At 43.2% G+C, this 23,269-nt stretch overlaps 2 protein-coding genes across 7 annotated transcripts in view; both read right to left on the bottom strand.

Moving 5' to 3' along the window:
* HLF (HLF transcription factor, PAR bZIP family member) overlaps positions 1-9,053 on the bottom strand; it is a 29,446-nt gene extending 20,393 nt beyond the window's left edge. The window contains exons 1-2 of the mRNA XM_072351732.1: positions 8,708-9,053; positions 7,451-7,786 (exon numbers count right to left, since the gene is read on the bottom strand). Coding sequence (XP_072207833.1) covers positions 7,451-7,786; positions 8,708-9,023 — 652 coding nt within the window. The 5' untranslated portion in view covers positions 9,024-9,053. The remainder of the gene's footprint in view (positions 1-7,450; positions 7,787-8,707) is intronic.
* A 9,897-nt stretch (positions 9,054-18,950) lies between these two features.
* The window catches only part of STXBP4 (syntaxin binding protein 4), a 46,198-nt gene continuing 41,879 nt past the window's right edge, over positions 18,951-23,269 (bottom strand). For 4 of the 6 annotated variants that reach the window (XM_072351844.1, XM_072351846.1, XM_072351842.1 and 1 more), the window contains one exon: positions 18,951-21,476. In XM_072351844.1, the coding sequence (XP_072207945.1) occupies positions 21,362-21,476 (115 nt within the window). In that variant the 3' untranslated portion in view covers positions 18,951-21,361. The remainder of the gene's footprint in view (positions 21,477-23,269) is intronic. The other 2 variants (XM_072351845.1, XM_072351843.1) reach the window with 2 other exon arrangements.

Here is a 23,269-nt window from a genome sequence, read left to right as displayed (position 1 = left end):
GGAACAGGATTCACTCTCAAGTGCCTGGTTCCCACTTGCTAAGCTTTAGCTAAGCACACAGTTATTTTTGAAACAGACTTCCTGCTGAAGTAAGACTCACTTCCGAATCTTGCAGTAGTGAGTTTGTGAATGTGTCTGAACTGTTTGAAATCACCTCCTTAATTTCAATGCAGTCCCTCACATGCCGAGTCCACTTTATATTCTGCAGCCTTGCATAAAGGAGGCTCCTACGAGAAGGTTTAGTACTACTATTTCATTAACCTGTGTTGTAAAGCACTGGATGCCTGGTAAAACAGAGCTTTGCAGAAGCATTCTATGTTTAGAAGTGTCACAATGTTGTTCTTGCACTTGCTTTCCTTATCTCCTTAGAATCTCAGGTTAAAAGCTGTTACAGTCAGATCACTTTTAATTTGTTCCCCTTTATCAAAATCACTGCATTTACCAGGTCACCTCAAACACAGCTATGTCTGCATACAAGGACTAAGAGAGCGGGGAGCCTTGCAAGCATTTCAAAAACAAAACTAAGATCCAATCATTGCCACCCAAGGTAATGGATCTTGCTATGGATGGAAAAGCCCTGTTCATTCGTTTATTACATTCAGGAGTACCAACCAGCTCTGTAATGAATTACTTAATCTTTGACCTATTGTCCACAACCACGTTCCAGAACAAAGAATTTATAGCAAGCTGAGCTCCCTAAGGCTAATTGGAAGGACTTTTTTAAACCATTCTCCATCCTCCACCAATCTTTGCCAAAAGTGCACTTTTGCCTTTGCACTTTTACACCCGAATAAATAACACTTCACTGCAGATGGACTACTGATGCAGGTCTCTCTGGCATCTGCTTGTAGTACATGCCTGCTAACACACTGATCTATAGGTATCTGCCCAGGGATAACCCAGATTTGTGCTTCACTTAATGAGTACCTGAGTTTTCTAGGACCCTTTTTTTCTTCCTCCTGCATGGATCCATGCACCAAAACACAAACATATGAGCAAACAGCATCAAAATTCTTAGTGCCTGTTTTCATTAAACGGCAAATAATGTGAACAAAGGAACACTAGAATTAAGGTGAAGAGCTAAAGCTGCTTCTCTCGAAGTCAAACAGAGAACCCTTAAACCAAAGGGTGCCACAGCAGAGAAGCTAAGCAAGTGGAAGTCTGGGCCAACTCCAGCCCTGGCAAGATTCAGTTCAACCAGAGAATGGAACGTGGAAGCATAGCTATACAACACCTTCACATGTGTCAGAAAATGTGAGAGGTTGAACAGTAACTCGTATCCATTTCAAACGTGATGGATGGCACCTCAGCTGCATGGCTCTGAAGAGCCCAAACAGAAAAAAACAAATGCTGCAGCACGTGCTGCCTCACCTACCTGCGTGAGCTTTCCCCACATTACATCTGAAGCTCTCGGGACCAAGTTCAGCTTCCCAACAGAAAGCCTCTTCAATGCTAATTGCTAGCTCCTTCAACACTGTCAGCTCACAGAAAAAAAAAGGCCATAAAAGCTGCAGAATCTGTTTACCATGTACACATTTTGACACTGATGTGTATTTCAACATTTGTTTTCTATACTTAATCCCCATGTATAACTTGCTCCACTAATTACTCCAGGATTGGAGGTTTAAGTAAACTTTTCTCCCCCCCAGCATCTTCTTCACATGGAATAGATCAAACCACAGCTTCTTCCTTAATATAACTCAGTTGAAATAGACTTCCCTGATTCTCAACACCTTCTGTGAAATTTAAACAAAATATTGCAATATTTTATGAAAGTGAGCCTTCAAAAAAAAAGCAAACTAACAATTATGTTGCATGTAAAACAAAATGCCAACCGAGATTTTGATTTCATAACACTCTGAAGTACTCTTTACTGATGACAAATATGTCCTTTCAGTCTGAGAAAACTCCATGGGTACAATGAAACCAACTACCCTCTCCTGCCAGAGAAAAAAAAAATCCACAAAGATAAATGACAGGAGAATGGATGGTGATGTTCTCCTGCTCCACCTAGGAGCTGACGAGGGAGGGCCGTCAACAAGCTGTACTGAAATCACTAACTCTATGAGAAGTAAAGCACTCATCGCTGAGATTAATTGGCAGAATCTGGCCATGGTTAGCTCCCACCATTGCCAATCTGTCACATAAGAACAGAGAGATTGCAGCAATTTAATATATTTCCTAGTAGCTTCATTTAATCACATAATATCAATGACTTCTTCACGTACATCTCCTGATGACGTCTTGTCTCTTTTAACTACAAGATACTGTTCCATGAAGGACTGCAGGGTGTGCTCGTTTCTTCAAAACCAATTCTCTGCACCAGGCAACCTTTCCGGGATGGAAAGCAGGGCCACGAGAAAGACTGCAAAAAAGACTGCAAAAACAGTACTGCAACAAGTTTGACTCTCAGGCATCCTTCAAATACCCTCCTCAGGGAAAAAAGCACCCACTGGCTCCTCTGTGTATCCTCCTCCTAATTTGAGCTAGCCCTGACACACATACGAGGCTCTGTTGGTGTGGAAAGTGCTGATCCACACAAGAACTTTGAGACAGGACAGGTATGTTCTAAAAGAGCAGTACAAAACCTGAGGTCTTTCTTGCTGTTTACTGTTTGAACTCCTAAGAAACTTCAAGTTCTTTCATGTAGCTGAGCAATTATTTAACCAATAATCAAATTTTGGCAGTAAATATTAAAATTAGATCTCCTGACAGAGACTCGGTGTTCTTGCTTCTAGCCTTAACAAGGCTTGTTCGTTCAGCACTTTTTCCCCTGTTATCATGTGACAGGCTATTTATAATATTTGCCAGAATATATTTTGCATCTTCCTTTGATCCAGAAAGCAGTTTGTGAGGCTCGCCTGCACACTGCACCCTCCTTGCTGCTGCAGTCCACAGAGCTGCTCTTTTCCACTTCGCTGCGGTTTCGGTAGCGCAGGAGCACACAGCCACGCACGCATGCCTGCTGCTCCAGCAAAAGCAGCGCTGAGCAGGCTGCACAGGGGACTGCCACGTGCCTGAGCACATGGTCACGCAGGCAGCAGCCATTCAGAGCCTCACGTGAGAGGCAATGTGAAGAGCAGCTCTGGTACCAGCCTGCCTGGCGGCTTGGCCGGTCATTCCCATGTTATCACGTGGGACAGCAAGGGTCAGGAAATTCCCAGCCCTTCTCAGTGCTGGAGGTGGAATCCTCTGCTTCTAAGAAAGGAGGGCTCAGGTTATGGCTCACATAACACCTATCCACTGCTTGCAAATAAAGATTAAAGCTTCAGAGAGGATTCCTCATCCAAGTTGTCTACTGGAAGCACTGCCCTTTGCGCTGCAGAGGCTGGCTAGAAGGGGAGGTCACGTTAAGAAACACATGGGAAGGAAGACTACAATGCAGGGAGTGTTGCACACACACCCTTCTGTGGGCTGCCCTCTCACCAAGGCATTCCCAATGCGCAGCTGGAAGGCTGGATGCAGTCGAGGCAGCCATCCCCAGCTGGAGGGTACGCCCAGCTCAGAGGGGAGTGAAGAGAACACCAAAACCCACCCAGTCCAGCCCACTGTCCATCATTACAACTCTGTATCAATGCAGTGAGAAAGAAGTAATGAGTAACATGCTGTAGATGACATCTGTCCACTGAGCACATACAATATGGCATCGAATAAAAATCTTCATGATTTTGCAGGAAGAGATTTGGGAGAGCACAATTCAAATAGAAATGGTTTTCAGCTTTCTGATCAGTGCGCTTCTGAATCTCCACTTTGTTACTGACAACAACAATTTACATTTGGCGTAATATGCAACAGATTACAAAGCTTGTTTTTCTATTTTTTCTCCCCTTTATCTTCAGGGGATCCTGCTCAAGTAGATCAGGGCACCCAGCAATCCAAGCTTCACAGAGCAAAAACCACTGTCATGGAAATGCAAAGACAGGGAGGGCTTTGGGAGCTTTCCAAGGCCCTGTCTGCCCTGGGGAGCTGGGCTGTAATAATACATGGGACATCAGTGCGCTCGTACCTTCTGTGACACAGCCCCATACCCAAAGCTTTGGCGGCAAACAAACTTGACATCTAAATCTCAAAGAACACATTTTCTAAGCAGAGCATTCCTCCAGACTTACCTAATGTTTCTGAACCCAAACTCCTCACACTTCCCCCCCCAGTTCACCCAAGTAAAGGCAACGCAGAGAGAACAGGCGGATAAAAGCAACCACTGACCAATTAACTGCAAAATCTGATCCTCCCTTTATGTACAGACAGCTATGAGTACTCCCAGTTTCCTTAAAGGACTGCACAGTTAAACGGAGGTACAGTTAATAAAGCTATCTTTATCAAGAACTCTTTTTCTGAAGGAGCTTAGTTTTCAACCAACTAATCAGCATCCAATACAGAGAGAAAATACTATGTTTTAACAGATGATGGTTTCCAATACTAAAATAAATCGAAATATTGTCTATTAGTAAAAGGGGCTGTGAACAAGAGATGAGTTTGATTCCAGTCTTACAAAACCCACTACCCTGCATGCCTCCTATTCAAAAGCAAACCAGCTTTTCCAACACAGAGATTCCCAAACCAGGAATTGATGGCAACGTAGGTGTTTATTTTAACTCTAATCCAGAAAAAAGAAAGATGATAAACTGGTGAGACAGAACATTGCTCTAACCATCAGACAGCACAAGCTGGAAATAAAAAAAAATCAGTTCTATTTATAAGGAATTTGTTGTTGTTCCATTTTAGTTTATTCGTGGGTTTTCCTCTCTCCCTGAGGGTTTTGTAATGTTACATTTATAGCCAGTTGGACCAGCTCTGGTGGGCCTAAGCACCCTCCTCACTGGAAGCCAAGGCAAATTCTCAGATCTCTCCCAGAGATAGTATAAAACACCTATCTGTAGAAGCCAATGATGCCACTCAGATGGGTAAGCCGTGTATTTTAACGCACGCACAAAATTAAATCTTAAGCCAAGTTTTCTGCAGACCCCTCTATGGCTGAAATGCGCCATACAGGCACGTAAACCATATCTGATGTTCCAGACTCCCATACGCAGCCTTCCACACACACGCTACATGCACTGTAAGATTTGTGATACACTGATGCTAACTGCCCCGGAGTCACGTAAAGCAGGGACGTGAGAAGCACAGCATTTGATCCTCCCTTCAGTCCCAGTCCACATAGGCTTACATTATAATATTAATTAAAACAAAGTCCAGAGTACAAAACTGTTTAAGTGCTACCACCTAAAAAAAGAAAATATCAGTTTTCTTAAAGTAAGATCATGAGAAATTAATTTTATTGAAACTATTTTAGACTCTGCTGTTGCTTTCTTTCCAATAATACAAATTAAAGCAGCTACGCACAAGGAAACAGTAGTTCACATCAATTAAAATGAAAACCACACCTCGATTCATGTGAGCTTATAAAAATGGTTAAAAAAAAAAGTCCTGTAGGACTTCTAAAAACTAAGAAGTTCCAGTGCAATGATTTCAGCATTCACCTTCAGACAAACTTTTGTATTCCAAAGCACCATATTTACCCCGGCGCTTTCATGACAACTTTAAATGGATGATTTTATTTTACTGGTTTTTCTTTATAGACAAATACTACCCTTCCTTTAAACAGATTATTGGTACGACTTTTTCCACGACAGCACAAAAATATTCCAACAACTGGACAGCTAACAACACTACTGTTAAGACAAAGCACCTATCTGTAACTGGGGAAAAAACATTATTGCTTAGAAAATGAAGGAGCTTACCCTTAAAGAAAAACAACAAAAAAAACCCAAAAGGTTTAATAAAAAACTCGTACTATTCTGAAGACAATATGGCATGGGGAAAAAAACACCTTCAAGTTAAGAAGCTTTATCCTACCTCAGGATACCTGACTCCTTTTACAACAAGAAAAGAGCACACAGTTTCTAGTGAGAGAAGTTAGTAAGCCCAAGCTGCAACCAGCTCAGGGAAAAACCCAACAATCAATGAGATGAAAATAAACCGCGCAGGCAGCTGATCACAAATAAATTCTGACAGGTGATCATTAAAAGCCTGGCCCATAACCAGGCTCTCCTGAGAAGAATGAGGACAGACGATCTGCCTTTAACGTACAAGTGACAGAAAATGGGGTAGCATACCCGCACTATTTTTAAAAACTCACTTGGGAAAAAGCAAGATTTTGTTTTATGTTCCACTCCTGCCAACACCAGATATATTTTAACATTGGAAGCGCTCACAAGTTACTGGTTAACTACAAAATGCCTTGAAACTGAAATACAGAAACGAAGTAAAATCCACACACAGAGAATAAACAAAATCCAGGACCGAACACGCGTATGTGACTTGCGGCCAAAGGCTCTGTTGACAGCTTTGGGGTGCTCTGGGGGTGCTTTACTTCTTTCTATTGAGAAAGGCACGTTGTAGACTTTTAAGACTTTCCTACTTCATCCTGCTTTGCAACTTTCATCCTTCTATTTATTTACTGTGCCTCCTTATCAGATGGCTCTGACAATGACTTCGCACGCTGAGCGTGGCAAGCAATCAAGCAGAATGGAGAGGAGCGGTTTCCTGCTCCCAGGAGCAAGCTTTGCTCCAGCGAACCTCGTGAGAGCAGAGGAGCACAATAAGTCACCCCTGGACTTCTTTTGCAGGGGGGAAAAAAAACCAACAAAGCTCCATGTTTTCTGAACTTTAATGTTGACACTATTCTCCAGGCCATGATCTCAGCCGTGCTGGTGTCAAGCCAGAGCAGTTACTCTAGATGTGCTCTGGTGTCTCTAAAGGGACTGTTTGAAGTGTTAATAAACAAACAGAGGAGTTCCACTGACACCAAGCAGGTCTGAAACATGTTATGATCAGAAATTGGCTCTCTGTCATTTGCCTCGAACTAAAAGTAACTAAAGGTGTAACATGTTAACTCAGGACAGGGTTGTACTCAGCCTATGCTACTTTAAGAAAGGTTATAATGTAGTTACAAGATTGAGTCCCTTCCACATAGGGTGGTAAATGTTTCTATGCTCAGTAAGGAATAAGATCAGCTCCGAGATTTCAAACAGGAAACACGGTCTAAGGATTATCCTAAAAATAATTACCAAGGCTACAGCTCAAATATGGGTGAAAACCATAACCACAACGTTCACTTTACTGCTCCTTCTCTCTCACACCACGGCATATACACGTTAACTATTTTATCTGCCTGTTTTTCATCTGCTATTAGCCAGGCTACCAGAGAAGAAAAGACAACAGGAAAGTTTTCTTGGAATTCTTGCAGCTTCCTGACATAAGTTAAGCAAAAATCCCTACAGAGCAGCTTAACAATACCTAGAGCTACTTTCCTTCTCTGAGTACAAATGCTATGAATCACACCAGCCCTCTCTAAACTGCCTGTCAACCGTACAGTGAGGAGCAATGATGTACAGTGGGGAAGAAGGCTCACGCCACAATCCAGAGGAAGCTCTGAGGGCTGATTTACCTGGTCTGACCGGGCTCTGCATGCAGTTCTGCGACACCATGCCTGGGTGGACTGAAGTAGAAGCCCTGCTGCTGAGGTCCATGACAGAAGGGGATGCTGAGGTAGCTTGCTGCAGACCTGGCTGGTGTGGGCTATGCTCATGCTGGTTTGGGCTGGGTGGAATGCCATTTTCTGAGAGGAACTCTTCCAGGTCCATGTATTCCAACTGGAAAGTGTCTCCATCGTATGGCAGCGTCTTGTCCCATAATGTCGGGCCCAAGAAAGCAGACTGAGGGACTGTGGTACTGGTGCTGTCATCCTCTAACTTCTTCTCTTTGTCTTTTTCTTTACCGAATGCTTAAACAAAACAGATAACAAAGATGTAAGAGCTGAGTATTTAAAACGTTACCACTCCTTATTTCTTACAGCTGAGAGTGCAGGGGAAATATTTGCTCTATAAAATCAGTTCCCCCGATTCACTCACTCAGTTACGTGCCCAACAGAAGGGTCGTGGCAACCGAGCAGCTTTGGTGGATGGAAGCATACTTGGTTTTCTCTGCTCCTTTTAGTTAAGGATCCCATTGCATGCTTGGATTTAAAGCCTGCGTGTGAGTAACAGCAAGCTGGGAGATACTGCTGTATCCTGCTGGAAAGGAATGGACTTAAGCCTGAAGGGTTTGTTTTTAGGCAGCACTTAAAAAAAATTAAGGTCCCCTTGAATTGAATAACTGCTTTGTTTGCTTTAAGGTGGCAAGGCTGCCTCATACGCAGCATATTTACAAAATATATCATTTAAAGAAATAGCGCTATCAATGCTTTCAAGTTCTTAACTCAGAGCGGCAAAGTCTGACTGGCCCTACGCTGATGTTCAAGGGTAGAATCAAAGCAAAAAAAAGAGTTCAAGCGCTGTTTCCTATCCATCCCTACAGCAGCAGCGATGCCAAAAAAGAGCTGTAGGGAGACACCTGACTTTCCTCAGACGTTTGGGAGCCCCCGAAGGGACGCAGCCGGCAGCCTGCGATCGGCCCGGGACCGCCCGTGGCTCTGCGGGACCCGCGGCCCCTCACGGCTCTCTGCTCCCGTAGCGCTGCGGGGCTGAGGCCGAACCGGGGCTCGCAGCCCTCCCGAGCGCTGGGTCAGGGCGGCAGCGCCCGGCACCGCACCGGAGCCGTCCCGGTACCGAACCGCGCGGGGGGGGGCAGCGCTGAGCCGCCATTTCGGGGCGCGGAGGGGCGGCGGGGGGGAGCGCGGGGGCTGCGGCCGCCCGGGAGGCCTCACCGTCTTCGTGAGCGAGCGGCAGCTTGAGCGGGTTTTCCAGCAGGGACTTCAGCACCCCGTAGGTGGGAGGTAGGAAGGTGGGGTTCAGCGGGAGCGGCCGCGACATGGTGGGCTTTCCCTCGGGGCGAAGCTGCGCGGCAGCGGCTCCTTCACCGTTATCCTCTGGCGGTGCCGCGGCGAAACGAGGGTCGCGATGCCGAGCCGAGGGACGGCTGCGGGCCGCCGGGCACAGGGAGCGGGAGAAGCGCCTCCGCCGCGCAGCTCCTCCGCCACCGCCGCTCCCGCTGTGCGCCGCGCGCCCCGGCCGCGCGCCCATGTGCAGGCGCTGCCGCTGCTGACGTCACGAGCGGCGCGGCCCCGCCATTGGCGCGGGGGGGGGGGAAGGCGGGCGGCTCCGGCCCTCAGCGCCGCCCCGGGGCGGGGTCGCCGCGGCCGCGCCCCCTCAGCGGCACGCGCGGCGGCCGGTGTCCGCGGCGGGGCGGAGCGGGATGGCGGCGGGCGGCGGGTCCTGTCTATGCGTCGCGCTCCTCCAGCCTGCCCCGGGCCCGGCGCCGTTTCCATAGTAACCGGGAGGCAGCGCGTGACCGCGTGACCCCGCGCTCTATCAAGCAGCGTTGCCGTCCTCTTCGTACCTGCTCCAGTTTCCATGGAAATAAACGGGAGGCATGACTTTCGGAGCAAGCCGCGCACGTGCAAATCTTCCCAAGATTTGTTTGTTTGTTTGTTTGTTTATTCTCTCTTTGCAGTTCTTCCCTCACAAAGACAATTGCAAACACACCGTCGCTTTTAAGGCACGGCCCGGCGGGAGCGCAGCTGGGGGCGCGAGACCCGTTCCGGGGTGGGGGGGGGCAGTGAGGAGGGAGCGCGGGGCCGTCACGTGAGCGCGCGGGCTGACCTACTTTGAGCCAATCGCAGCACGCGGAGCTCCGCGCGCCGCCCGCAGCAGCGCCACAGCGTGGAGCCGCCGCAACGGTCGCTCCACTCGGCCCGGCCCGCCCCCTGCGTCGCGCCTCACCTCACCTCACGGGACCTCGGCCCTGCGAGTGGGCAGCGGCTGGAGAGTCTGTCTTATAAAGAGCGGTCCAGTTCTCAGAACAATAACTAGTCACTGCTTATGTGCTGGGAGCTGAAAGATTGATAATCCCTGCTGCCAACGTCTACAGTCAGTCCTGACCGGTAGATCAAATACATGTACCCATACGGACAGCTGACCTGGTTTGAACTCAGTGAGTGTTACTCTCAGTGATGATTGTGTTTTTGGAATTAATACGTTGCTGTATTTTTTAAAGCAGCCATAATGTCATCAAGCATTAACCAGCCTCTCAGGACTGTTTCAAGCACCCGGTGCTCTTGGTGAATTGCTTAGACCCCACAGGTGTGACGAGCTGGTGAAATGAGATGACACAGCTGGGCTGAGACGAGCCACAAAGGCCTGTCCTGCAGTTGGACACTGATCTGACCAAGGGTAACACCCAGCTGGTGTCAGTGGGAGAAACAATTCGATCCTTTATCTGTGCCCAGCTCCTGTTCCTCTCTCACTTTTGGCTCGCATGCAGCAGGAAGGCAGTTAGAAATAGCTGTTCTTACGTGCTTAGGCTGTTTGATTTTGGATCTTGGCGCTGGTTTTACTAGAGATAGAAGAGCACCCACAAGCAGAGAATGAAACATCCCATCCCCAGGCAGAGCTGCAACAGGAGGAAGGAGTGAAAGGTGAGCATCTCTTCCTTATTCAGAGTTTCTCGTGAAGTCAGTGACCCAGATTTCTCTGACTTCAAATGGCTGCTTTCAGCGAGCTTGCCAGAGGCATGGTGCTGGGGAAGGTCAGGCAGAATTTAGCTTCAAGTGTTCTGCATGTTCAGGCTTGTCAGATCTGGATTTGTAAAACTTCATACCAAACACCCACTAAATTCTGACCAGTGCCCTGGACTCCAGACTTGCAAGGCAGCTACCCAAAGCTTGGGATCTCTTGTACTTCTGGGCTCAATGCTGTAACAGTCACCTCATTCCCAGACTTTACTCTTAAAAAAAAAATTACAGAAAACCAGTTTTTAATCTTGTGGTATTTATTAAGAAGGCAGAAATACAATAAACCTCTTTACATTCTCAAGGAAGCCTGACCTGCTGGAAAACTGGGGCAAGTCCTGCAGACAACAATCGACCTTCCAAACAAAGGCATTAGAAGTCATGCTATGTCTTTTTATGAAAGAATCATCATAGCAGCACACATTGTAAAAGAACAGCTAGCAGTGCAGGAGTGCTGGTTACTAACCTGTGTGCAGTTTATCCTAAAGAACTGGATCCATTAAGGCTTGCAGGTGAGATTTCTCCCCCCCTTATTCCACCCCTCCTCCCCACCCCAAAATGTTCTTCCACTCTCATTTATCTGAGTATCAGAATAAATACACTGAATATGTGTAATACCAGTCTACAAGGATTTTCCTGTACTTTGAAACCTACATTTGTAAGTAACAAAAAGCAATACAGAAATGAACAGCGACCACCATTTTAAGAGGCAAATGTACCTTGCATTCTGTGCACACAACTCCTTCCTTTACTTGATGCAGCAACTGATTAGATCTCTAAAGATTATGGTTTAAAAGGGCTTGGTGGGAAGAAAACAACAACAACAAAAAACCCTTGGATTTTTAAAATGGTTTTCCAAATATTGAATAAGCTTTACTAATCCTGAGTATCCAAAATCTGGATTTCAGTTGTATGCTCAGTGTTTACCAAAAGGAAGTGGAGGTATTTTCCCATAACTATTTGTTGGCTCTTCCTCAGCAGTCTCCGGTGCTGCTGCCTGCTGTGATGCAGGATGGAGCAGCTGCACATTGGGAATTGTGCTCAGAGTGCAAGGAGCAGATCCTGGGCAGCTGCAGTGCAAGTCCTGCCTCTCCCTCAGCTGTGGTCAGCAGCCCCCTGCAGAAGCTCTGCTGCCTGCTTCATCTTCTGAGTAGATTATTGCATCTCCTATAAGGACAGACATGTATGGAAAAAGATATGCATTAAGAGAGATATGTAACAGTTGCCATTTCAAACATGTTCAGTTCTGTAAAACTATTTTTGTGCATTTAAATGAAATATGAAAGTTACAATGGTAGCTGGCAGTTGCATCATACAAACCTTTGATGTTCGTGCAGACACAAGAAACCATAAAATGTTTGCTTTTTGTTGCTTTATTCTGCTTTTACCTTTTTTTAATACTGTATTTTAAAGTTATCAGCCCTTGATATGTGGAAATGTAGATGCATAATTATCTATATCTGGACTAAAGAATTCTTGCCTCTGTATTTTTCTGGTTATGCATTTAGACTACGAGTTATATTGAAAGCCTTGGGCAACAACCTATTCTGAAGTCATCAGACATAACTGGTTTCACATTAAAACAGATCTGCATTCATTTTACTCCCATTCAATTTGTTTTAAGCCTTTAAGAACATATATCTTTAATTACCTCGCAGTGGAGCATTTCCAAAGGCAGTGGTGGGTTTCATTTTTATATTGCCAAAGGGCATAAACATAACCAGTATTTTATGGCCATGCAACAGCATATATACAAGGAAATAAGGACGTCCTTCTGTATTTTCCCTTAAATGGCTTTGACCTGGAGAATACATCACTTTGATTGACATAAGAAAGAAGGCTGTGATCTTATTTTTACTGTTTGCTATAGCTGTTTCAAACTTATCAAAGGAAGAAATAGAGGTTTTTTAGATGGCGGCTTTCCAGCATCACTAATCAGAATTTTAATGAGATTTTTCTTTGAAGGCCTAAATTAGGTCTAATTAACAATATATAAAGCAAATATATAATGCCGTACAAGAGATGCAGCCTGCAGTCTTTTATACAGAATACGCATTTCAATCTCCTTACAAATAGAATTGTTAAGCTAAATATACATCTTTATGCTGCTTAAATTTAGGCAGAATTTCTTTACTGTTATGCATTAATTAACAGATTGCCTTTGGAGAACGTGGTCCTACACTCTGATAATAAGCTGGAGATCTCTGACAGGGATTAATACCAGTGCTTATGGCTGAAGCCCTCTCAATGAATTCTGTTCACATCAACGCAGACTCTGAAAACTCCAGTCCAACATACAGCACAGTCACAATGGCAGGGTAAGCTGTTCCCTTTTACTTCCCTCAAGTACTTCATTTGCCACCATGGTGTCTTTGGACAGACCATGCGTTCCTATTGTTTGTGGGCTGGATAACTAGCCTGCAGCTCCCATTTCCCAACCATCATAAAAGGCACTGTTAAATTTAGCCTACAGTTTTCCTCCAAGCATTTAGGACAGAAAATCATTAACAACTACAAAACATTATCCTCAAAACACAGCACTGCTTCTTCCACTCACCACCAAAGTGCATAGCATGAAAAGAAAGAGGAATAAAACCTAAGACATTTTTCTCTCCTGCTTTTAAGGTTTTGGTGCGCTACTTACTGTTCTCTCCTGGGCTGACATCTCTCTAACATAACCAAGTTTTTTAGAAAGGGAAGCACCTTTAATTAGAGTTGCTCAGGTGCAGCTTATTGCAATTAAACAATGGAATTACAACAGCTGCTTAAACAGACCATTTTATTCACAAACAGACCATTAACCAGGAAGCCTCTTTCAAAGCCTTTTTCCAAATGTAATGCTTAGTAAACAAATCTCATTTCTTTTATCCCTGTTAAATCAATATCGCTTCTGAGTCATTTAGCTCATGAAACTACAGATGATTAGCAGTGTAAAAATGGGGGGAAAAACAAACAAAGTCACCAAAGCACAGCAAAATAGAAGGAATCAAAACCCCAAGTACTCCCCCTTGCACAACTCCAAGTCACCAGTTCAAGAGCTGCTGGACTGAAGCATTCGGAATACTTGAGCAGGATAATGCTTCAGGGATTGCTCTGGAGCAGGTCTATGTGGAAAGCTGTAGGCAGAGTTTATGTCAAATGGCGGCATCTGTAGTTAATAAGAATAGTCTCTCAAGTGCCCATTAGCTTTGAACTAACATCAGACATGTTCTAAGTAAGCTTAAATAGCCATTTCAGATGTGTATTTCTTGAAGTGTGTAAATAAATACATTCACAGCAATTTTAAGAGAAGAGCCAAACCACAGGGTGAAGCGAGCCAGAATCATTTCGCATCTGTTACAACACTCTGGATAATGTTTTGGTTGATTTATAGTGGAAATATTTGTTTTTCAGCTGGAATTTTGGTAACTCAGAACAGATGTTCACAGCAATGCTGAAATAGTGTCTATCCATACTTCACTGTTAAATAAAGCACTGGTACACATTTAAACTAACCTAGGTTGGTTTAACCTGAAATTTGATATCCTGTGAAGTTAGTGAGCTTAAGAAAGATACACGGTAATGGAGTTCCTCATGGAATCCAATATGATTTATTTTTCCATTTTATGAGTATCACAAGGCTTACAATGGCACATACAAAGAACTACCAGAGCTGTTAGATTTTCTGTTCTGTGAATCTAGATGGAGGAGAAGTGCTTGTCTATCAATTTAATATTTGTCAAAGCTACCTAGTGTTGAACCAACTCATTTTTCTGACTTTTCTTCCCCATCCTCTGCCAGTTAAGGGATGTTTCTTAACCATGAGAGAGAAGCAGGTTCTCATGATGATAAAGTTATACCTTTACCTTATGACGCTGGTTGCTGCTTCTAGGAACTTTCAGCTTCTCTGCTGTACTGTTCTTGCTTCCCAGGAAAGAGCCCCATAGTCTGGCATGCAGCTATTTAATGGTTATCCCATTTGCAGCTGTATTTCTTTCCAGGTGGCATTACTATTTTCCTAATAGCTGAAAGCATTAGCAGTGTCAGAGAGGTTTCAGTTACTCATTTCTATGTGGAGCAAATACTTTGGCTGCCACTGCATTAAGCTCTTGAAGATATACACAGAGAAGCTTCCTCACTGATTTGCTGAGCTCCCAGCAATGCCTGATAATACCCAGCCTTGGGCTGAGTGCTGTTAGAAGCACAGTGTCCTGCTCAGTGCAGCTAAGCTGGAGACTGCACAGTGCTCAACCCCAAGTGCTTCCAGGTGGGAGAGAAAGGGAGAGGCAGAGCCCCAGGAGCACAGATTTTCCTTGAGCTGCAGCTGTGTTACACCTGTGTCTCCTGCTTCTCTAAGCTATCCCTATGTGATGTTAGCATTTGGAATTGGAATCTCAGCAGAAGCTTGTTGTGCAAATGCAGTACAAATGCAGATCTTATTAGAATATACTTTTTGCAAGCAGGTTTGTATTTTTAGCAGTGACATGAGTTGCCTCCTTAGATACCATGGATACAAGCTGGCTGATTTCTGCTCCTTAAAGAAGCCTGAACTGCTGAGAGCTTCTCTAGGTCCTGAGGGCGTGATCCTTCCAGGCTGTGTGAGGCTGAGCTGTCTTCATTCTGTCAGAGGTGAAAGCTCTCCCTATGCTGCAGGATCAGTCTGGCTTGAACAGAAGTTCTGTGCATATTGCCTACAAGAAAGCACAGCTTGCTCTGGGTTACCCATAGATAAGCCTGGTTTACTTAGGAGTTGTGCTGAAGTTCTTTGGAAGGCAGTCAGGTGTTATTACTGTAGGATTAGTGGCTCATGAGTAGTGTCTGCTGAAACAGTTCACTGTCACTGGGCTGTTGAAATTCCCTTGGTACTGCACCTCAATGCCACACTGACTGGTTTTTAAAATCAAAGAAATGTGGGAACACTATGTTTATGCCATAAAGGTCTGAAAAGGAGCCATCGTGGTTGTGCCAATGTCTGTTCAGAAAAGGTAGCGCTGGATTTACTATAAATGTAAGGTTTGCTGTCCTTGAAGTTGTTGGTAAACTTCTACAAAAACTAAAATAGGTACAAGTTCCTGGGATGGGATTTTGTAGCTCTGACACACATTGCAGCTATAGACACAAAACACTGCACTTTTGATTCATTTAGAGAACACATTTCAGCACTCAAAGGGCCCCTTATAATCAGGCATCAGCAGAGACAGCAAAAAATAAAAAAAAAATAAAAAAAAAGCTTTCAATTTCTATGCTAGATAACAGGAGTTGTGATTTTCTTCAACACTTAAAGGAGTTCCTCTCAAAATCACAAAATTCAGTTGATTTAGCTCTTCTCCAGCAGGTGTATGCAGCAGGGGAGGAGCTGCTGAGCTCTGCCAGGAGGCCATGACACTGAGCACAGTGCAGGGAATGCAGTGCAGGCTGTGCAGCCAAGCCTTGCCTGCCCAGTGTTTGTCAGGATGGGCTGCAGGGGCAGCTCCTACCCTGCCTGTGACCTGGATTCAAAAGGCTTGAATCCAGCTGGGTCCTGCTGTAATCTATGATTTTAATCCTCTCTCCTCTCGCAGAATTGCATGAACTGTAGTCGTGGCTGAGGTTCATATCCAGAGTCTGCACATAGATTAAAAAAATTCTTGACAGAAAAGCTCTGAAGAATATCTTTCATCAAGCAGTAGTCACTACTGATAATTACCATGCTTTCATCTGTAGCTGTCATTGCACTGTAAAAAGTGGCTGTTATAGTGGCTGTTACTCCCATTTTAGAGAAGAAACAGATGTTCTAGGGACTTCTGAACAGATTAATACAGAAATTGCATGCCTAAAAGGTCTTCTAGAAAATCCTGTCATTATCACATGACTGATTTTGTTCAGTGCACCCAGGAATTCAGCAGATCTGTTGCTTGTGCTTTGCTTCTCTTATTTGTTTTAAAGCAGTGGTTTTGGAGTTTTCATGTCACTTCTGTTCTAGGGCAAAGCTGAAATGGCACTGGCGATCAGCAGTTTCTTTTCCAGGGAAACTTTCAGGTAGGGATTTGTTTGAAACTTGTTGAGGCTTAATTTGGCTTTCTGATCAAGAGACACAGAAGTCGCATTTAAGCAATCCAATTAGGTGCCATCCCTGGCAGGGACATGGCGTAATGCACGTACATCCAGCTGACTCACTGTCCTTCCATGCTCTCAAAGCCTTCAGCCTCAGTTGCAGAGCCATGCTTCTTATCGCAGGTATTTGGGATTACTGCAGGCTCAGTTTACCTGTTTGGGATGTGTTAGAGCTGTAGTCTTTCCCTCAGAAACACAGTAGATGACAGTGAAAAGGGCAGGAGAAGAACAGCAGGTGGATGTTGTGATGGCACTGGCAACTCGAACTACTAAAGTCAGTCATTCCTACATGCCACTGTTTGCACCCCCAGCAGCGTCATGCCCCTCAACTTACCTTTCCAATTTGTCTGCAGCATGATGTGCTGCAGGAACCTGAACATTTTTTGGAACATCGTAGCCCATATTAGCTGCTACTTCAGCACATAGAATTGTAACTAGTTAAGCACATAGGTATTTTTGAGAAGTTAAGTTCAAGTGACTGTACTACATGCCAAAATGAGCAGGCAGAGAAATGAACGAGATAACATTAATTGCATTTAAACATTTTCCTTTAATGATAAAACGCTTCCTTTCAGTTGCATCTTCCAAATAGCCAAATAAAAAGACCATCAGTCTTTAACTCTGCAGGTAGTCCTATTTCCTGTTCTTCTGCACCTTTATCCTTTACAACACGTTCTGTATTTAATTTTAAGGAACAGGATGTTCTGAGAGTGACAGGCAGCTTTCTTAATGGGCTCATCAGCTCCTCTTCATGCCATGACATCAATTATGTACAGTTGTCTTTGACTTGGAATTTGTAACCCCCATGGTGACTAATTACAGTACCTAATGTTAGAGTCCCTGGTGGCACAGGATAGAGATTAATAAACGCAGTTCAGCCTGCTGCCTGGGGACTGAAAACTTCACATCCCTGGAGAGCTCAGGGCTCTTGGAGATTTTTGAGGCCACTGTAGTTGGAAAGGAATGGTGATGTTTTACCATCCTCCTTGGAGTACAAATGAAAACATGAGAAGGAATCCCGATGCTAAGATTGTCTCTTTCCCATATTGATGCTATTACTTTTTTTATTTTAGACCACAAACATCATTTTAAGTCTTTTTCTATGTTAATCATGTTTTAAAGAATTCGCATATGAGAGCAAGGAATGTTCTTAATGATAATAATAATTGGGCCATAGGGAAATGGTGACTGCTTAATAGGTAGAGAGCAGGGTACTTTAAAAGAGATTAAGGGCACTTCTGATGAATTTGTGGCTTCTGGGAGTCAGGGTGAAATCATGACTTATCCAAACTCTGGCCAAACTGCTGATTTTCCATGGTTTCTTTTACCCAAGAGATCTTCAGGTAAAATCAGACTACCGACTCTGTGTTAGTTCACTTCATCTCTTGTTGTTGAGGCTATTTAAAAGGGATGAATATCTTTGAAAGCAGAGTCCAAAATCAGAGATGGCCTTATGGACTCAGGGGCAAACTCTGCAGGGGATATGCAAACTTCCCAGATAACTTCCTAAGTGGGCATAATTGGGAAGAAGGTGTGCACTGGACTTTTGTTTTCCATATATTCCTTTTGAATGAACAGCTTCAAGTAGTTTGGATTTGACTTGGGTACTGTGCTATGGTGACAAAATCAGTATTGGTCATTGGATTTTAGCTTCCCATCCTAACTCCTAATTTATCTCAAAAGAATGTTACAAAAATATCAACCTACCAGATCCATGGCAACATTAGGCAACATTTAGGGGAAAAAAAGTCTGGAATGAACAGTGAATAGTCAAGCTACCAAAAATGCAAAAAGAACCTGGATGGAACTACCTGTGAGACAGCTGGTATTTTTAGTGTTATGTGAAATCAATCCCCAGGGAAAGGCAAAGCCAGTTAGAGAGGACAAAGGGCAGGCTTTATTCATTAGTAGCTGATTTTTGGTACACTATCATTGTAGGCTGTGAGGAGAAGGACTTACTAAGATATTTAGGTACCTAAACATGCCTAGCAGCATTTATAGCAGCATCTAAGTAGGTTAGGTACCTAATTCCCATTAACTCCATCAACTTCTTTAAGCTGCTAAACATCACTGTAAAGCTGGTACCAGTGTGAGCTGACAGGTGCCTCTATTTAAACTGATGTGACAGTATTTGCAGTATTTGAAGGGCAGAATGGTGCAAATATTCAGGTAAAGATTAACACCAGTGTGTACCAGAAGAGTATTTTTCATTGTCACCTTTATGTGGAAAGTAAACAAAAGATAAAGGGATTATTTATGGCCCTATGGCCATCCCTTCCTAAAGCTGTACGTTCATTATTTGAAAGGGTATAAAGTGAACTTTTTTTTTTCCCATCATTTTTTAAATTCTGCAATAAGAATGGGAAGCCAATGTTTACAGTGCTGTTTATTTTGACAACTGTTCTTTACAAATTCTTCTAAAGTTATCCTAGAACCATTTTCTCAATATACATAGTTCAGTTTAATCAAAATAATTTCACAAAATACTTCACAGAAAGGAAGAGACAAGGGGAGATACAGAGAAATATCCTAGGAAACAAGCATGCCAGCATACAAAAATAGATTAGAACATTTGGAAATCTTAGGTATGAAAATGTAGCCTCAACAGCAGAGCAGCTGAACTAGTGGATTATCTGAAGAGGTAATGCTTACCAGAGAGAAAGCTAGATAGATGTAGAGATCTATTTCTAATGGCTTTAATTTCTAGGCAAATTTATAAGAGAAAAGAAACAGTCTTCATGTTTCTGAAATGTTCTCATCTGGGGGTGGAGAGAGTAAGCAGAGCTGGCAGAACACCGGCATCGTGCCTTGATTTCTTCCCCTCTCGTGCACAGCAGGCTGTGCGCTGCATTCTTAGAGCAAGAGATCATTACCAGCTCTTCAGGAAGGGCAAGCAGTTTGTACATTGCTGTCCTCCTCTAGCTGATCCAACACGAGGACAGTTTTAAATTGCTGCTAGGTCTCTATAAAGCCTCTTCAGATGAAGTCTGCCTGATCCATAGTCTCTGCCCCTAAATAGCTTCTCCTGTGAAGAACACTCAGCTAGCTGTCAGAAAGCCACTCGCAGAATAAATCAAGACTGTGAGGGTCAAGTGGAGATTCAGCCTCTCTGGAGCAGAACTGGAAAACTGAAGTCTGTATGCAATCTGACTATCATGGAAGTATGAAGTGAAAGCTCCTGTCATAAAGCATCCAAATTACTTCTAAGGCTACAGTTTTGTGCCCTGGATTTCAGTCATTTTCAGGGGTCAGTGAATACTGGTAGCAGTTACTCCCTCCTCATCACTCTCCATGTCTCTTACTTTTCTCTGTTGCCTTTCTCGGAGGTAGTGGTTTTGAGGAGGGACCCTTGCCTGGATCTTCCTCTTCTTCCTCCACTTCTTTCTGTTCTAGATGTAAGGACACTCATTTCCACTTCTGGCCTTCCACAGGGGCAGCTGACACTGATACTGGTGCCTCCTGTGATTGGTCAGGTTTGATTTGGAGGTTTCCCCTTTTGGTTTGAATCTCATTTTGGAAACCCTCCCTCTCCACAATAGAATTATATATAGAGCTTAGTAAGCACAAACCAGGCCCCAGATAAGCCGTTCCTCCTCAGATCTTTCTGAGCTGCACCATCCCTTACCCAAATACTCAGTTACAGTACTGTTCTCCTTGGCCTGAAGATTTGTAATAGGGTTGTCTTTTGGGAGATCCATCAGTGCTTCTGCAAAGTTTCAGATCATTCTTTCATTCATTAGTCAACACCTACCATATACATATATATATAAAATACATACACAAAGTCTCTAGAAAAATATAGCATTGAATCATATATTTGTAAAGCTGGAATCATATCTCGTGTTGTGAATAATGAGATGTAAAATATCTTGTGCTACTGAGGTGCAGTGAAACCTGTTCATTTAGATCGCAGTAGCACCCTGTTATTTTCTTTATCCTCTTTAAATCATCACCAATGTTTACAAAATGATTTTGTTCTACTTGAAGACCAATTTTGAGGAGATGACTGATTTCTGCTGATCCTGGAGGTGGTTTCACAGGTTTCATTGTACTTGAAACTTCACAGCTTCTACTGAAGTATTTGATGCACGTATGTATCGTTTTAGCAGAGTACAGAAGGAGAATAATTTTCTTTCTTGCCACATATTGTTGACCAAGTATGGCGTCCTCTACCAAAACTGCTTCTTTTTGTTTGATAACTTATCAAAGATTCATTTTCCTAAAACCCAACCATAAAAATAATCAGGTCTGCAATTTGTAATTTGTAACTGCCGAATTTCTGTTAGCAAAACTCATTCACAATTTTCTTCTATAAAAATAAGATTATTCAGTAGTTACACAAAAGGCATCCATCTGCATTACACTCACTAGTGCTGGTCTTAAAAAAAAAGCAGACCTTGCATATTCCAGCAAACCAATAGGTGGAATTTACTGCATGAAGTGTATCCAGTGGCTGTCATGCTGGTCAATATGGAAAGTTTCACTTGCAGTCAGTGGAGTTCTGCTGCTACAGAAGTCATGAATCGGGTCCTAAGATACACAACTGATCCCTACACAGCTAGGGAAGTTACAGACTAAGAGAGACTTCTGCAGTGCCTGCATCTTTTGAGGTACCCAAGAATAAAGCCACATAAATAAAGAGCAGAACTCCCTCAGACTTCATGGGGAGAAGTGTTATTGGGTACTACTATGTTAGACTAGAGAACATTAGAAAAATTGTGTGCTGCTTCTATCTAATGTTCAGAAATCAGACGTATTACTTTCAGTCAGCAGATGCCCTCAGTGGCTCTTGGATCCCGGAGTCTCTCTTATTCCATTGTCATCATCCTCAGAGCAGAGCAAGCTTAGTGCGCTTGTTACAGGATGGATCCATGATGTTGTCTGTGTCACGTGGCTAAAAAAGGAAAGAAATGCTATTAGCAATCTAGAAGGTTTACCAATCTCTGGAACAAGAAATGCCAGATGATATCCACCATTTTCAGACCCTGTGTTATCAATGCAATGCTTTCAAATATTGAATTCTCTTTGTCTTTCTAACTAGGAGGTTTTACAAACAAAATGAGGAGTGCTGGATGCTACAATCTGGAAAATTTCACTTCCAAATGAATTAGAGAGTGCTTTTCTAGATTAACACTGGAGTATTAACGTTGCCATCATAGCAGTTAGCGAGTAAGGTGTTGTGGATAAGAGGCAGTTGACTGAATACTCGTCATTAATATTTCTTGCAGAAAAAAAGTTGAAGAATAAACCCAAACAAGGGTGTACTTTGCATGTCTTGTACAACAAATTCTGTCGACGCTCCCACAGCCTTCACACACATGCAAGTAATAAAAGGGAGCATTGTTTTGTTAAAGGCTTAAACCCTATACCTGAAAAGCAGTTTGAGCTGCTTGATATTTTTGTTAAACTTCCATATGAATGGAAAGAGCCTGCTTAAACTTGGTAAGGACAGATAAATGGGATGGGCTTACTGTCTGAGGGTGAGAACACTGTACACCCTACAATCGGTAGCATGCATGCTAGCCATACTGTGTGTGGGCAAGACACAGCCTCTTCTCCCTTCTGGAATAATGTGTTCTTGGTAAAGGAAATAGCTTCTTTTGACTTAAAAAATCTTGCTAATAAATTCACCGTTTTTATAGTCAAGCCAGTGCAAAGATGATTTTTTTAATACAAGTTCATTAGAAAAAGTGGCTGAAAAATATGGCCTATATAATATAAACTGTAAAAGACAGTTCTGCTCAATAAGTCTCACAACTACTAACAGACTGTACCTAAAGCTCATGCCTCTATTCACATTTCTGGTGCATAAGATTAGCTAAACATGAAGTGCTGTAATGAAACTACTCTAGATTTACCTTTTCAGGTGAGAAGTTTGCATTTTTATCTTCAAGAATACTATAAAGAATATCTGATAATGGAAACTGATTTGCTGAAGTAGGATTTCGTGGGTCAGAGTTCCATCACACTGCCTTATGCATATGGAGACTGCTTTGCATCTACCTGCATTAAGACAGGACTCCTTCCAGTACCTGAGGAATCATGGGAGCTGCAAGAACTAGATTCTATTCATTTATTCACTGCCAATGCAAGATTTATTGCCTGCAGTACCATTCTAAGTGTTTATATTGCCTTTTATCAAGCCATTCCTCAGCAACCCATTACTGAATTTAAATAACAACCTCATTATTTTTGAATTCTTTTTTCTCATTTGATATTTACCCGTAGCATGCCTTGACCTGCTGCATACCTTAGAACTCAGTTCTTTTAAACTTGCAGTAAACTTTATCCCATGCTTCCAGTAGTACAGTTTGCTTTAAATCCTTTGTTAAAGTCCTTACTAGGAAATAACTCTTATAAATAAATGCTAAGTTCAGATAGCATGTAAAAAGCAGTTGTAAAAAGACAGACATTGTAAGAAAATGTACACAATATGCACAGATGATTTAGGTAAAGAATAAATGTATAAACCCTCTTCTATTTATTTTTAGCTTCCTACAAGTGCTGTAGCTAAAAAGCTTTGACATAATCAGTCCGAAGAGATAATCCCAGATTTACTGGTTTGCAGAACATTCCTGTATTAGAAATACAGCCTCACTGTGTGTGTTAGGGCCATCAATATGAGCAAGAGGAAATACAAACCTACTTCTGCAGGCATTTCAGGAAGGCTTCTTATATTTATGAAAA

This window comes from Excalfactoria chinensis, chromosome 17, assembly GCF_039878825.1.
Source record: "Excalfactoria chinensis isolate bCotChi1 chromosome 17, bCotChi1.hap2, whole genome shotgun sequence".
Classification (NCBI taxonomy): Eukaryota; Metazoa; Chordata; class Aves; order Galliformes; family Phasianidae; genus Excalfactoria; species Excalfactoria chinensis.
Note: the sequence above shows the minus strand (reverse complement) of the source record. Positions and strands in the feature narration are given on the sequence as shown.